A 13,469-nucleotide genomic window follows, 5' to 3' on the forward strand; every position below is an offset into this window, starting at 1 on the left:
CAAGCTGGAAATTGGTGACAGCAGCAGGAGCTTAACAGGCTGGTGACACCAACAGCAACCCAGTAGAAGGACCCCGGTTCCAAGTCAGCAGCTTTCCCAGTTTGTTTCCCAGTACCTTCCAACCTGCTGGGAAACACCAACCGTGCCAAGGCAGGCAGGGAACCTCTACACAGGAGTCATGGCAAATGGAAAACAGCGCAGCAGGAAAAACACCGTGTCTTGATTGCAAAAGCCGCTATCAACCAAGCATTAATGCTTCCAAAAAGCAACCCTCAAAGTGGAGAGGCTGCGCTCACCTTTGCTATTTCTAGTCCCTCCCACACCCTCTGGAGCTACCAAGAGCTCAGGCTGGGTCAGATCCTGGCAGCCCCAACATCCAGAACCACCAGCACACCGCATCCACACTGTCTCCACGGGCGCAGGATTCAACCTCCCACCTCTCAGCCCTTCCCCAGCCCAAACCTCTCCCAACTCTTCAAATGGCTCTACTGGAGTTACACTGCCTGCACTACCATGGTACCAGTACCTTGACCAAGATAATCCTCTCAACGCGATGTCTCTTAGCATGCGCTCTCGGAGACTGCGCTTCTGGCGTGCGCTTTCTCCGAGACTGCGCTTCTGGAGTGCGCTCTCTCCGAGACTGCGCTTCCGAGTGCGCTCTCTCCCAGAATGCGCTTCCACGGTGCGCTCTCTCCGTGCATGCGCTTCCACGGAGCGCTCTCTCCGTGCATGCGCTTCCGTGGAGCGCTCTCTCCGTGCATGCGCTTCCATGGTGCGCTCTCTCCGTGCATGCGCTTCCGTGGAGCGCTCTCTCCGTGCATGCGCTTCCATGGTGCGCTCTCTCCGTGCATGCGCTTCCGGGGTGCACTCTCTCCGAGAATGCGCTTCCGGGGTACGAGGCCTTGGACTGCCTAGTCCCGGAGTGCGAGGTCTACGAATTCCTGACCAAGATAATCCTCCGGAGACGGTATCTCACAGTACGCGCTCTCGGAGTATGTACTCCTGGAGTATTTGCTTCTGGAGTACGCACTCTCTCAGACTGCACTTCTGGAGTATTCGCTTGTGGAGTGCGCGCTCTCAGAGAATGCGCTTCTGGAGTACGTGCTCTCAGAGTGTGAGCTGCTGGAGTATGCAGTCTCAGAGCATGCACTCCTAGAGTACGAGGTCTCGGAGTGCGTGCTCCCGGACTGCAAGGTCTATGAATACCCGACTGTGTCTGCTCCTTTGGCCCATGGTGGCGGTTCTTGCAGATGCACCATGGGTACACACAGTCAAACTGCATGCGCGTACGAGGCATGGCTTCAAGCAGGCACCAAACTGTGCAGATGCACCACCACCAGCCTGGCTGCCACAACCACACCAATTATGAGACTTTCCAACTGACAGTCTGACAGCCCCTTCCTCCTGAGCATCCCCAGGGTAGCACGGCAACGCCGTGACATCATCGGCAACTGACCCCTCCCCTCAGAACAATAATGCCCATTCGCACCCCCCCCCTTCGAGACGGAGATCGGGGAGAAAGTGGAGGGGGTCTTCAGACAGGGGGACATGGGATGTTGGGGGGTCCCTTGTCAGGGTAGGGACCCAAACTATTCTATGATTCTATGAATTCTACCCGGCAGAGATGGGGCAGGATGCATTGCAGTGGAGAACAAGTGCGTTGGGGGACGCAGCCGGGCAGCACAGCCCCGTCCACACGCAGTAACTGAGGGGTAACCCATACGCTGGGTGTCAGAAACGGACAAAGCAAAAATCTTTTATCAGACCAAACAAGAGTTTATTATGAAAAATTTATGACGAGGTATTCAATTTCGCAGAGCGAGGAAGCAGCGCCGGGCGCGAGGCTGAGGCTCAGTCAGAGGCGCCCCTCACCCTTACATTTTGGCGGGAAAAACAGTTAACAATAAGGCCCATCTGCCCTCTCCCCTCAGAACAATAGGGCCCATCCCCCCCCTCCCCTCAGAACAATAAGGCCCATCCCCCCTCTCCCCTCAGAACAATAGGGCCCATCCCCCTCCTCCCCTCAGAACAATAAGGCCCATCCCCCCTCTCCCCTCAGAACAATAGGGCCCATCCCCCTCCTCCCCTCAGAACAATAATGCCCATTCGCTCCCCCCCCCCCATCAGCGCCTTTTGGGGCGCTCTCCCCCTTTCAGGAAGGGGCCCTGCGATGGACAGAGGAAGGGGTGGAGAGGGGGGGCCGAGCAGCACCCACTGCCCCTCCCTGAATCCGCCCCACAGACACTTTGGTGTCACCAAAGAAAGACATTTGGATCTCCACTCCCCCTCAGGGCCAAAATTGCCAATAGCTGATTTTTGGCTTGAGGTTGGAACTTTTAATCCACTTTTCTTTCCACCGTTTTTCTATACTGTGTATAGTACTGTGTTCAGTTCTGGGCCCCTCACCACAAGAAGGATGTTGAGGCTCTGGAGCGTGTCCAGAGAAGAGCAACAAAGCTGGTGAAGGGGCTGGAGAAGAAGTCTTATGAGGAGCGGCTGAGAGAGCTGGGGTTGTTTAGCCTGGAGAAGAGGAGGCTGAGGGGAGACCTTATTACTCTCTACAACTACCTGAAAGGAGGTTGTGGAGAGGAGGGAGCTGGCCTCTTCTCCCGAGTGACAGGGGACAGGACTAGAGGGAATGGCCTGAAGCTCCGTCAGGGGAGGTTCAGGTTGGATATCAGAAAAAAATTCTTCACAGTAAGAGTCATTGGGTACTGGAACAGCTGCCCAGGGAGGTGGTCGAGTCGCCTTCCCTGGAGGTGTTTAAGGAACGGGTGGATGAAGTACTTAGGGACATGGTTTAGGGAGTGTTAGGAATGGTTGGACTCGATGATCCAATGGGTCCTTTCCAACCTTGTGATTCTGTGATTCTGTGATTCTGTGATTATAACTAAATTGAAACCAACCAATTGAAACCCAAAACCAACCATTCTTCCCCATTTTTCACAAATTGCAGAGTTCAAAAGCTCTCAAATCACTCTGTGTGAAGTAAGGGGTGTCAGACCTCCAAAACCAAAACAGCACCCTGAAAAGCAGCTGTTCTTCAAAACAGCATCGGGATTTTCCTGACAGAAGAAAAGCTTCCAAGCAGAGCATATCCAGCTGAAGAGGAATTTGGCCTCTTGAAAAAACAGTTTGCTTCAGTTGGAGGGGACTGGTTTAAGGGTCCCAGCAGGAAAATGTGTAAAGGGAAGCAGCAAATTCCACTTTTGAAGCAAAAGCCAACCATTGCTGTACAGAAAAATGCAATTTTGATTTTCCCAATTACCTTATTACCTATTCATATTTATTATGTCAGAAAAAGAAAAGGATAAAGCTACTTATGGAACTCACTGCTTTCAAATCAGCATCACTTAATTCTTGGCAACTGTGAGTATCGGCCACAACTGCCCCAAAAAATAGAAAGGCCAAAAATTCATATATAATACAAAGGTGAGGCCTAAGCTCTCACCTTGGGTCTGAAATCTTCTCCTGACCAGATTTGTTGCCCATTTTTTCTGATAAAAATAATACAAAGCATTCCCGGCTGTTTAAGCACCAGAAGCCCTAACTGATTCCCATGATAATTAACCTGCATTTTACCTGGGAGAGGGGTAGTTAAGGAAGTCGGCACTGCTATTTATAACTCATCTCAAATTGAGGGCAGACTGCCTAAAATCTAACACATCCCAGCTGTACTCCTGTTGGAACTGGGGCCAAGGGAATGTTTTGAAGCAATCTTGGCACTGAATGAATGACACCAACAGTACGAGCACACGTGTGCTTGTGTTGTGGTGACGTAGCGGTGGAGGTGGAAGGCGAAGGGGTGGGGCAGCGTGCTGGAATCCCTCTTCCCAGCCGGCTCTTAAGGCTCGCTACGGATACATAATCGGAGCCGCTCGTAATCTCTGGCCGTGGAGTCCAGCTGCCTGCAAGGACATGGAACTTCCCCAACCCATCTGCACCCTTTGATCAAGTTCAACAAGCTGGAAATTGGTGACAGCAGCAGGAGCTTAACAGGCTGGTGACACCAACAGCAACCCAGTAGAAGGACCCCGGTTCCAAGTCAGCAGCTTTCCCAGTTTGTTTCCCAGTGCCTTCCAACCTGCTGGGAAACACCAACCGTGCCAAGGCAGGCAGGGAACCTCTACACAGGAGTCATGGCAAATGGAAAACAGCGCAGCAGGAAAAACACCGTGTCTTGATTGCAAAAGCCGCTATCAACCAAGCATTAATGCTTCCAAAAAGCAACCCTCAAAGTGGAGAGGCTGCGCTCACCTTTGCTATTTCTAGTCCCTCCCACACCCTCTGGAGCTACCAAGAGCTCAGGCTGGGTCAGATCCTGGCAGCCCCAACATCCAGAACCACCAGCACACCGCATCCACACTGTCTCCACGGGCGCAGGATTCAACCTCCCACCTCTCAGCCCTTCCCCAGCCCAAACCTCTCCCAACTCTTCAAATGGCTCTACTGGAGTTACACTGCCTGCACTACCATGGTACCAGTACCTTGACCAAGATAATCCTCTCAACGCGATGTCTCTTAGCATGTGCTCTCGGAGACTGCGCTTCTGGCGTGCGCTTTCTCTGAGACTGCGCTTCTGGAGTGCGCTCTCTCCGAGACTGCGCTTCCGGAGTGCGCTCTCTCCCAGAATGCGCTTCCACGGTGCGCTCTCTCCGTGCATGCGCTTCCGGGGTGCGCTCTCTCCGTGCATGCGCTTCCGTGGAGCGCTCTCTCCGTGCATGCGCTTCCATGGTGCGCTCTCTCCGTGCATGCGCTTCCGTGGAGCGCTCTCTCCGTGCATGCGCTTCCATGGTGCGCTCTCTCCGTGCATGCGCTTCCGGGGTGCACTCTCTCCGAGAATGCGCTTCCGGGGTACGAGGCCTTGGACTGCCTAGTCCCGGAGTGCGAGGTCTACGAATTCCTGACCAAGATAATCCTCCGGAGACGGTATCTCACAGTACGCGCTCTCGGAGTATGTACTCCTGGAGTATTTGCTTCTGGAGTACGCACTCTCTCAGACTGCACTTCTGGAGTATTCGCTTGTGGAGTGCGCGCTCTCAGAGAATGCGCTTCTGGAGTACGTGCTCTCAGAGTGTGAGCTGCTGGAGTATGCAGTCTCAGAGCATGCACTCCTAGAGTACGAGGTCTCGGAGTGCGTGCTCCCGGACTGCAAGGTCTATGAATACCCGACTGTGTCTGCTCCTTTGGCCCATGGCGGCGGTTCTTGCAGATGCACCATGGGTACACACAGTCAAACTGCATGCGCGTACGAGGCATGGCTTCAAGCAGGCACCAAACTGTGCAGATGCACCACCACCAGCCTGGCTGCCACAACCACACCAATTATGAGACTTTCCAACTGACAGTCTGACAGCCCCTTCCTCCTGAGCATCCCCAGGGTAGCACGGCAACGCCGTGACATCATCGGCAACTGACCCCTCCCCTCAGAACAATAATGCCCATTCGCACCCCCCCCTTCGAGATGGAGATCGGGGAGAAAGTGGGGGGGGTCTTCAGACAGGGGGACATGGGATGTTGGGGGGTCCCTTGTCAGGGTAGGGACCCAAACTATTCTATGATTCTATGAATTCTACCCGGCAGAGATGGGGCAGGATGCATTGCAGTGGAGAACAAGTGCGTTGGGGGACGCAGCCGGGCAGCACAGCCCCGTCCACACGCAGTAACTGAGGGGTAACCCATACGCTGGGTGTCAGAAACGGACAAAGCAAAAATCTTTTATCAGACCAAACAAGAGTTTATTATGAAAAATTTATGACGAGGTATTCAATTTCGCAGAGCGAGGAAGCAGCGCCGGGCGCAAGGCTGAGGCTCAGTCAGAGGCGCCCCTCACCCTTACATTTTGGCGGGAAAAACAGCTAACAATAGGGCCCATCCGCCCCCTCCCCTCAGAACAATAGGGCCCATCCACCCCCCTCCCCTCAGAACAATAAGGCCCATCCCCCCTCTCCCCTCAGAACAATAGGGCCCATCCCCCCCCTCCCCTCAGAACAATAAAGCCCATCCGCCCCCTCCCCTCAGAACAATAATGCCCATCCGACCCCGTCCCCCCCCCATCAGCGCCTTTTGGGGCGCTCTCCCCCTTTCGGGAAGGGGCCCTGCGATGGACAGAGGAAGGGATGGAGAGGGGGGGCCGAGCAGCACCCACTGCCCCTCCCTGAATCCGCCCCACAGACACTTTGGTGTCACCAAAGAAAGACATTTGGATCTCCACTCCCCCTCAGGGCCAAAATTGCCAATAGCTGATTTTTGGCTTGAGGTTGGAACTTTTAATCCACTTTTCTTTCCACCGTTTTTCTATAACTAAATTGAACTCATCCCACGTCTGAACTATCCACTAAATTTCAAACAATCATTAGTGTTTCATCTCCCCCCTCCGCCCCCCCAATAGTCCATCATGAGGGTCTTTAGGGGTCGCATGACATGTCCTAACTTGGCATTGTTTACCTGCCCAAAACCTCTCCCAGTTCTTCAAATGGCTCTACTGGAGTTACACTGCCTGCACTACCTTGGTACCAGTACCCTGACCAAGATAATCCTCCGGACGCAATGTCTCTTAGCATGCACTCTCTCTGAGAATGCGCTTCCGGGGTGCGCTCTCTCCGAGAATACGCTTCCGGGGTGCGCTCTCTCCGAGAATACGCTTCCATGGTGCGCTCTCTCCGAGAATGCGCTGCTGGGGTACGAGGCCTTGGACTGCCTAGTCCCGGAGTGCGAGGTCTACGAATTCCCGACTGCGTCTGCTCCTTTGGCCCATGGCAGCGGTTCTTGCAGATGCACCATGGGTACACACAGTCAAACTGCATGCGCCTACGAGGCAACACAGCGATGTCCAATAGGTATGTGCTCCTGAAGTACGCACTGTCGGAGTACATACTCCCGGAGTATCCGCTCCTGGTGTACAAGGTCTTGGAGTATGTGCTCCTGGACTACGCAGCTTTGGAGTACGCCCTCCCGGAATACGCAGCCTCAGAGTATGCACTCCCGGAGAACAAGGTCTTGCAGTATGCACTCCCAGAGTATGCAGCCTCGGAATACGTCCTCCCAGAGTACATGCTGCTGGAGTACACAGCCTCGGAGTCTGCGCTCCTGGAGTACGTAGCCACGAAGTTTGCACTATCGGAGCATGTGCTCCCGGAGGACGCAGCCTCAGAGTACGTGCTCCTGGTGTATGCGCATTCCTGGTGTGTGCGCTTCTGGAGTACGAGGCCTCAGAGTATGCGGTGCTGAAGTACACGGCCTCGGAGTACAAGGACTCCGAGTATGCGGTCCTGGAGTACACAGCCTCAGAGTACGCGGCCTCACATTATGCAATCCCAGAACATGAGGCCTTGAAGTATGAGTTTCTGGAATAAGTACTCTCGGAGTTTGCACTCCCGGAGTACGAGGTCTCGGAGTACAAAGTCTCGGAGTACGTGCTCCTGGAGTGTGAGGTTTCCAAACACCCGACTGTGTCTGCTCCTTTGGCCCATGGCGGCGGTTCTTGCAGATGCACCATGGGTACACACAGTCGAACTGTATGCGCCTACGAGGCATGGCTTCAAGCAGGCACCAAACCGTGCAGATGCACCACCACCAGCCTGGCTGCCACAACCACACCAACTGACAGACTCACTCTAACTGACAGTCTGACACTCCATTCCTCCTGAGGCATCCTCAGGGTAGCAGGGCAACGCCATGACATCATGGGCAACTGACTTCAGGGGGGCGGGCACAGAACACAGCGACGACCAATAGGTATCGCAGGGGGCTCCACTGACCCTACCTGCAGCTGCAGGTTGCTCTCACCCCTCAAGTTCACACTTTAGACACTCGCCATGCCTGTCCCCATCTCCCAAAACTCAATGCACAAGTGGTTCCAATTCCTCCACCACCAGTCCAGACAGTTCAAGCCAATAAACAAGCATAGACCTTTCCATCCTCATTCATGAGGAAACACTGCTCATCCTCCAGGGAGGAAGACTTCCATCTCATCTATTTAAGGAGCAACTGGCTGTGCTGAGGTCAACACCCCAGCCTAAGCCCGCTGCCCTTTATAGCCTCCTGAAGGGCCAGCTCCGGGTCGTACTCCATGGCCTCTCTTCCCACGACAGTCTGGTTCTAAAGAGATGGAAGAGGCCAGGAGGAAATTAAAGTTCAGAGAAAACAAAAAATCCTCCTCTGGTGGATGAAGATGCTCCCAAAAGACAGACAGCCAACACCACATTGATGCACACAAAGGGTTTCACCAGGGCACTTTCAACAACAAGTGTGGCTGACAACGTCCCCATCAAGGTGCGGGCTTCCTTTTTGCCTTTGCCTCTTCCTTTTTTAAACTCAAGAAATCCACCAGCCTCCTCTGGTCCCTCAGAATAAGCAAGACAATACACGCAGCTTGCAATGGGACCACTTAGCACCCAGCAGTCACCTTCCTCACAGCCATCCCTGTGGGAAACAAGCACCCCAGTGCAGAAGCAGGCTGGGCTGCTCTGCCTCACACCCATAAGCTCGACATACCCAAACCTGACAGCAATACAGGACAGTTTCTCATGGCTTCAGCCACCAACTTCTAACTACCTGGTGCTCCTGTAAACTTAAAGCCAGCCCAGTTAAACATTGCTCCTTTCCTCCACCACACCTTTGTCCCACTAGGTCCTTTGGCTAGACCTTCTGTAAACCCAAGATACCGAGTTCCACCAGTGGAAACAAGATGAGGAAGCTTTCTCCCAGCAGCCATCCAGGGAATGGGATCTCCCTGGCCAAACACAGCTCTGTAATGATACTATTAACACCTCTCGGCTCCCAGGACTTCCCCAAACACCACTCCTGGTGATGCTCTTCAAACCAATTAACGCTGAATGGTACTGTGCTTGCAGGATGTGTCCTTACAGCACATTTTGTTCCTGACATCCGAAGAGGGAGATCTGGTGGGGAATGGAAATGAGCCAGCTGTGCTCTCTGACAGAGCCACGCTCCTCACCACACCACATCATCTCACAGCACATCCCACACCACGTATCTCTCTCAGGACCCCGATAGAAGACTTCAATCATCATCACATCTAAAGATGACACGCAATTGGTTTTGCTGGAATCCTCAGGATCTCACTCAGAGGCAAAGAAGTGTGTCCAGCAGGTCGAGGGATGACACTCTGCCTCTCTGTTCTGAGGCTTTATGTGAAGCATTGTGTCAACCCGCATCTGTGGTGGTAGCTCTACCAGCCTGGCAACAGCAAGGTCACAGACAACGAGGAGCCTGCAGCAAACCTTGCCTTTGGTGGGGCTTTAAACACATTTCATGGAAGCACAGAATGGTCTGGGTTGGAAAGGACCCCAAAGCCCAGCCAGTTCCACCTCCTGCCATGGGCAAGGACACCTCCCACCAGATCAGGCTGCTCCAAGCCTCATCCAACCTGGCCTTGAACCCCTCCAGGGATGGGGCAGCCACCACTGCTCTGGGCAACCTGGGCCAGGGCCTCCCCACCCTCACAGCAAAACATTTCTTCCAAAGACCTCACCTCAATCTCCCCTCTTTCAGCCATAAACCACTCCCCCCTCGTCCTATCCCTGCCCTCTCTGATCCAGAGCCTCTCCCCAACTTTCCTGGAGCCCCTTTCGCGTCTGGAAGCTGCTCAATCCTCCTAGAACTGGAGGAAGCAGAGACACGGAGTCTTGGACAGTGAGCCACTGCATTGGTGTCGCTTTCATTTGAAGCGGCGAGAAGAAAGACTGCTCAGTATCTCCCTTCACAAGAACCAAAAGCAATCTGTCCAGGAACAGAACAGGCCACACACACGAGACACAGCACCTTCCTGCTTTCCAGCTTACCCACACAGTTGTCGCAGACGCTGCAGTGTGAGGGGCGCAGAGAACGGAACATTTTGCACGTGTAGCAGTACTTCAGTTTCACCACATACTTGTTGATGACCACTTCCATCGTGCGGGCTGGCGGGCGGTAAGTAGAGGTCCCCATGCTGCCTGAGGGCATAAAAGCAGCAGAGTTCAAGTGCCTAGTAACACCAACTCATCTGCGTGTGCCTAAGGGAGCGCAATACAAGGAGGCAACAACATCTGGAAATGCACGGGTGGTTCCTGCTCTGCTCTAAGTGTCCAGGTTACAGAAATCAGGGTAACCGCAGCAGCACCAAGCTCCAGGGACTCGTTCCCATCCCAGCAGGGGAGGACACAGCAAGTCTGTGCTCCAGGCAGAGGTCAGGGAAATCTGACGTGCGTTTGTCACTTTGCAACTGTCCTCAGCAGGGCGATTCAAGCCGTCTCACATCAGCTCTGCTAAAGCAGTTGTCACTATGGGTCACATCCACAGATCCGGGATACACAGGGATGCATCAGAGGACCTTCTTGGCCACCACCAGAAGAGCGTGACAGAGCAGATTTAGACGGGGACAAGCATTAGCATTCTCTTACGGGCCACGACAGCAAAGAAAGCCTTGTGGCACAGCAGGTTCAATGGCAAATCATAATCTTAAAGAGAAAACCTGCCTAAATTCATTACCCTGCATTCTCACCCCCTGCATTCTGCGGAGCAGGACTCTTCAGACACTGTCAAGAATCGTGATCCGACATTCCGGCCTCTTTTCCAGAGACTCACCGAGCCCAGACACCGAGCCCATGGCACGCACACACACAGAGGTACAGACCACCTCACACACAGAAGAGGGAACAGAAGTCTCACCGATCCACTTTTCCAGGTCCCGGAGCAAGATCCCGGGGTCTCTGAAGCTGGTCTGGAGCAGGCAGCTGATGACGAAGAAGAGGAGGGCTGCAATGATGGGGATGGCCAGCGTCAGGTGGCTGGCGAGGAAGGGGCAGCTGTGAAAGAAAAACAAAAGGCATCCTTACCAACCATCGCTCCAGAACTGGCTCTCAGAGACAATGCTGCACACTGAATTATCACAGGGAGAGGGGATGAAGCACCACTGCTTTGCAAAGACCTTTGGAAAGGTCTTAGCAAGAGCCACCCCAGGAAACACCGGAGCACAATCTCAGAATCGTTAAAACTGGAAAAGACCTCTGAGCTCACCCAGGCCAACCATCAGCCCAGCCCCACGGTATCTGCTAAACCATGTCCCAAAGTTCCACATCTACAGAGGTCTTGAACCCCTCCAGGGATGGAGATTCCACCACTGCCCTGGGCAGCCTCTGTCAGGGCTTCACCACTCTGCCAGTGAAGAAATTTCTCCTGATATCCAATATAAACCTCCCACTTGCGGCGGGGCCCGCGGGCGGCACCGGGCCGAGGCGGGGCGGCGATCGCACCCGGCCCCGGGGCTGCCACCCCCGGCGGAATCTGCCGGTACTCACAATCCTTCATGGCGCCACCGCGCCCGGAACCGGAACCGCCCCGAGAGACACCGGAACCGCCCCGAGCAGCGCCCATAAATGGTCAGGCAACGCCCACAAATGGACGCCCCCCTCCCGTATGGAAAGAGCAGACCACGCCCCAATTGCAGATGACGCCCCAATTGCAGATGACGCCCCAATGGACAAGCCTGGCCTCTCTCCAGGCCACGCCTTCTTCGCCTCGTCTGGCCCCGCCTCTCGCTCGAAACCCATGGCTGCGAACGCACCGGCCGCTCCTCGCCTGGCCACGCCCCTCGGCCAGCCTGGACACGCCCCCTTTGCGCTGATTGATACCGCCCCTCGCCGCCACTCATCCCTCTGGCTCCGCCCCTTGCCCCGCGTGGCCACGCACTCATTTAACCACGCCCTTCATCCTGACTGGTCCTGCCCTTCACCCGGCGCTGCCAATCACGGAGAAAAAAAACCCTGGCAGGTTAAAAACTGCAGGAGAGAGCAGAAAGTGAGTCCCCAGCACAGCAAAAAGACCCAAACAGGCTTGTTGATACTTCCAGACCCCAACTACGGGATTGTGCTTCCTAGTGAGCCACACACAAACATTCTGGGTTTGCTCGTATCCTCCTCCGGATCCAGAGCATCCACAGCTCCAGCTAAAGCAGCTGGTGGGAGGCACGTTCTCCTGAATCACGGAGCTGCAATCTTATTTTAAGAGAGGGGATACTTCAGCACAGCTGTAAATTCTATTATAGCACATTCACAGCCGCAAATCCTATTAAAGCGCCGTGGCAAAAACGGTCCCAGTGCTTTAAATATTCTTTAAAAAGCAGAAAAGAAGCCTCATGGCAGGAATGAGGCAGAAAACAAACAGCTTTGAAAAGTCTGTTCCTGACACCACTTGACGCACCTCATAATGGAAAGCGTTGAAGTCTACAAAGAGCTCAGCCCGCAACCACTGTGCCGGTAGAGAAGATGGTGCCAGGGCTGGAACAACCCCGGAAAGCACCAATGGAAAAAGGACATGGAAAGGCAGAAACAGGTTAAAAATATTTCAGTAGAAAAAGATGCAAAGTCTTAATTCCTATTAGAGAGGTCCTTCTCTCCATGTTCTGCCTCTCCCTTTGCTCTCAGGTACGAATCCTGTGTGGTTCACTCTGGAAACTGGGCTGAAAAAAGGCTGTGAATGGGAACAAAACAGCTGCTGCATAAACGATGGTGTGAGCGGGAACACAAACTGGGCAGGTCTGTACAAAGGCAGTGGAGAGCGATTACCAGCCGGTGGCAGCAGGCGCTCGCCAGAAAGGTCCTGTTCCACCAGCTGGGCCACAGGAGTCCTACTGGGAAAGCTGCTCCTTCTGCATCCCAGAGGCACTTGGAGAGCATCAGGGTGGGCACCTCTTGGTGCTCCTCCAACCTCCAGACGTATCTAAAAACCCGTTCTAACCAGGAAGCCAAAGAAATAAGTGGGAATTTTGGAAGCCCCACTGGCTCAGCGCTGTTCCCATGGGCCTGGGAGCACTGGGACTCGCAGCTGCTTTTGCTCCCCCCCAGTCTCAGCTGCTTCACCTGCACCTGAGCAGAAAGGGGGACGTTTCCATGCCTTGTGATGGCTCACGGCTGTGAACCAACCCTACACTGGAGCCGAGCACAACCTGACAGACGGAGCCCCCAGAGCTGAGGTATCCGTAGAGTCATAGAATAGTTTGGGTTGGAAGGGACATTAAAGATCATCTCGTTCCAACCCTCTGCCATGGGCAGGGACACCTCCCACTGGCTCAGGCTGCCCAAGGCCCATCCAACCTGGCCTGGAACCCCTCCAGGGATGGGGCAGCCACACCTTCCCTGGGCAACCTGGGCCAGGGCCTCAGCACCCTCACGGGGAAGAAATTCTTCCTTCTATCAGCCTCAATCTGCCCCTCTCCAGTCTGTGCCCGTTCCCCCTCGTCCCGGCCCCACAGGCCTTTAGGAACAGCCCCTCTGCAGCTTTCTCGCAGCCCAAGATCAGGCCCAGGCCCAGAGCCGGGAGCCGAGCGGGAGGACGCGCTGCGCTCACTGCCTTTGCTGTCACTGCACCAAATCCCACTCTGGGGAGCGCAGCCCAACATCTGCCGAGGTGCTGGGGACCCACACGCCGGCTCTGCCGCCTCCTGCAGACGGGCACGGCCCTCACGGCCG

The 13,469-nt window shown here is 54.5% G+C and overlaps 1 protein-coding gene across 6 annotated transcripts in view; it reads right to left on the reverse strand.

Moving 5' to 3' along the window:
- The window catches only part of LOC128854322 (AT-rich interactive domain-containing protein 1A-like), a 35,017-nt gene that overhangs the window by 21,037 nt on the left and 511 nt on the right, over positions 1-13,469 (reverse strand). For 3 of the 6 annotated variants that reach the window (XM_054086748.1, XM_054086746.1, XM_054086750.1), the window contains exons 2-3: positions 10,672-10,808; positions 9,807-9,952 (exon numbers count right to left, since the gene is read on the reverse strand). In XM_054086748.1, coding sequence (XP_053942723.1) covers positions 9,807-9,952; positions 10,672-10,808 — 283 coding nt within the window. Of the gene's footprint in view, positions 1-6,028; positions 6,811-9,806; positions 9,957-10,671; positions 10,809-11,300; positions 11,669-12,201; positions 13,450-13,469 lie in introns of those variants that run through there. The other 3 variants (XM_054086747.1, XM_054086751.1, XM_054086749.1) reach the window with 3 other exon arrangements.

Source organism: Cuculus canorus, chromosome 22 (assembly GCF_017976375.1).
Source record: "Cuculus canorus isolate bCucCan1 chromosome 22, bCucCan1.pri, whole genome shotgun sequence".
Taxonomy (NCBI): Eukaryota; Metazoa; Chordata; class Aves; order Cuculiformes; family Cuculidae; genus Cuculus; species Cuculus canorus.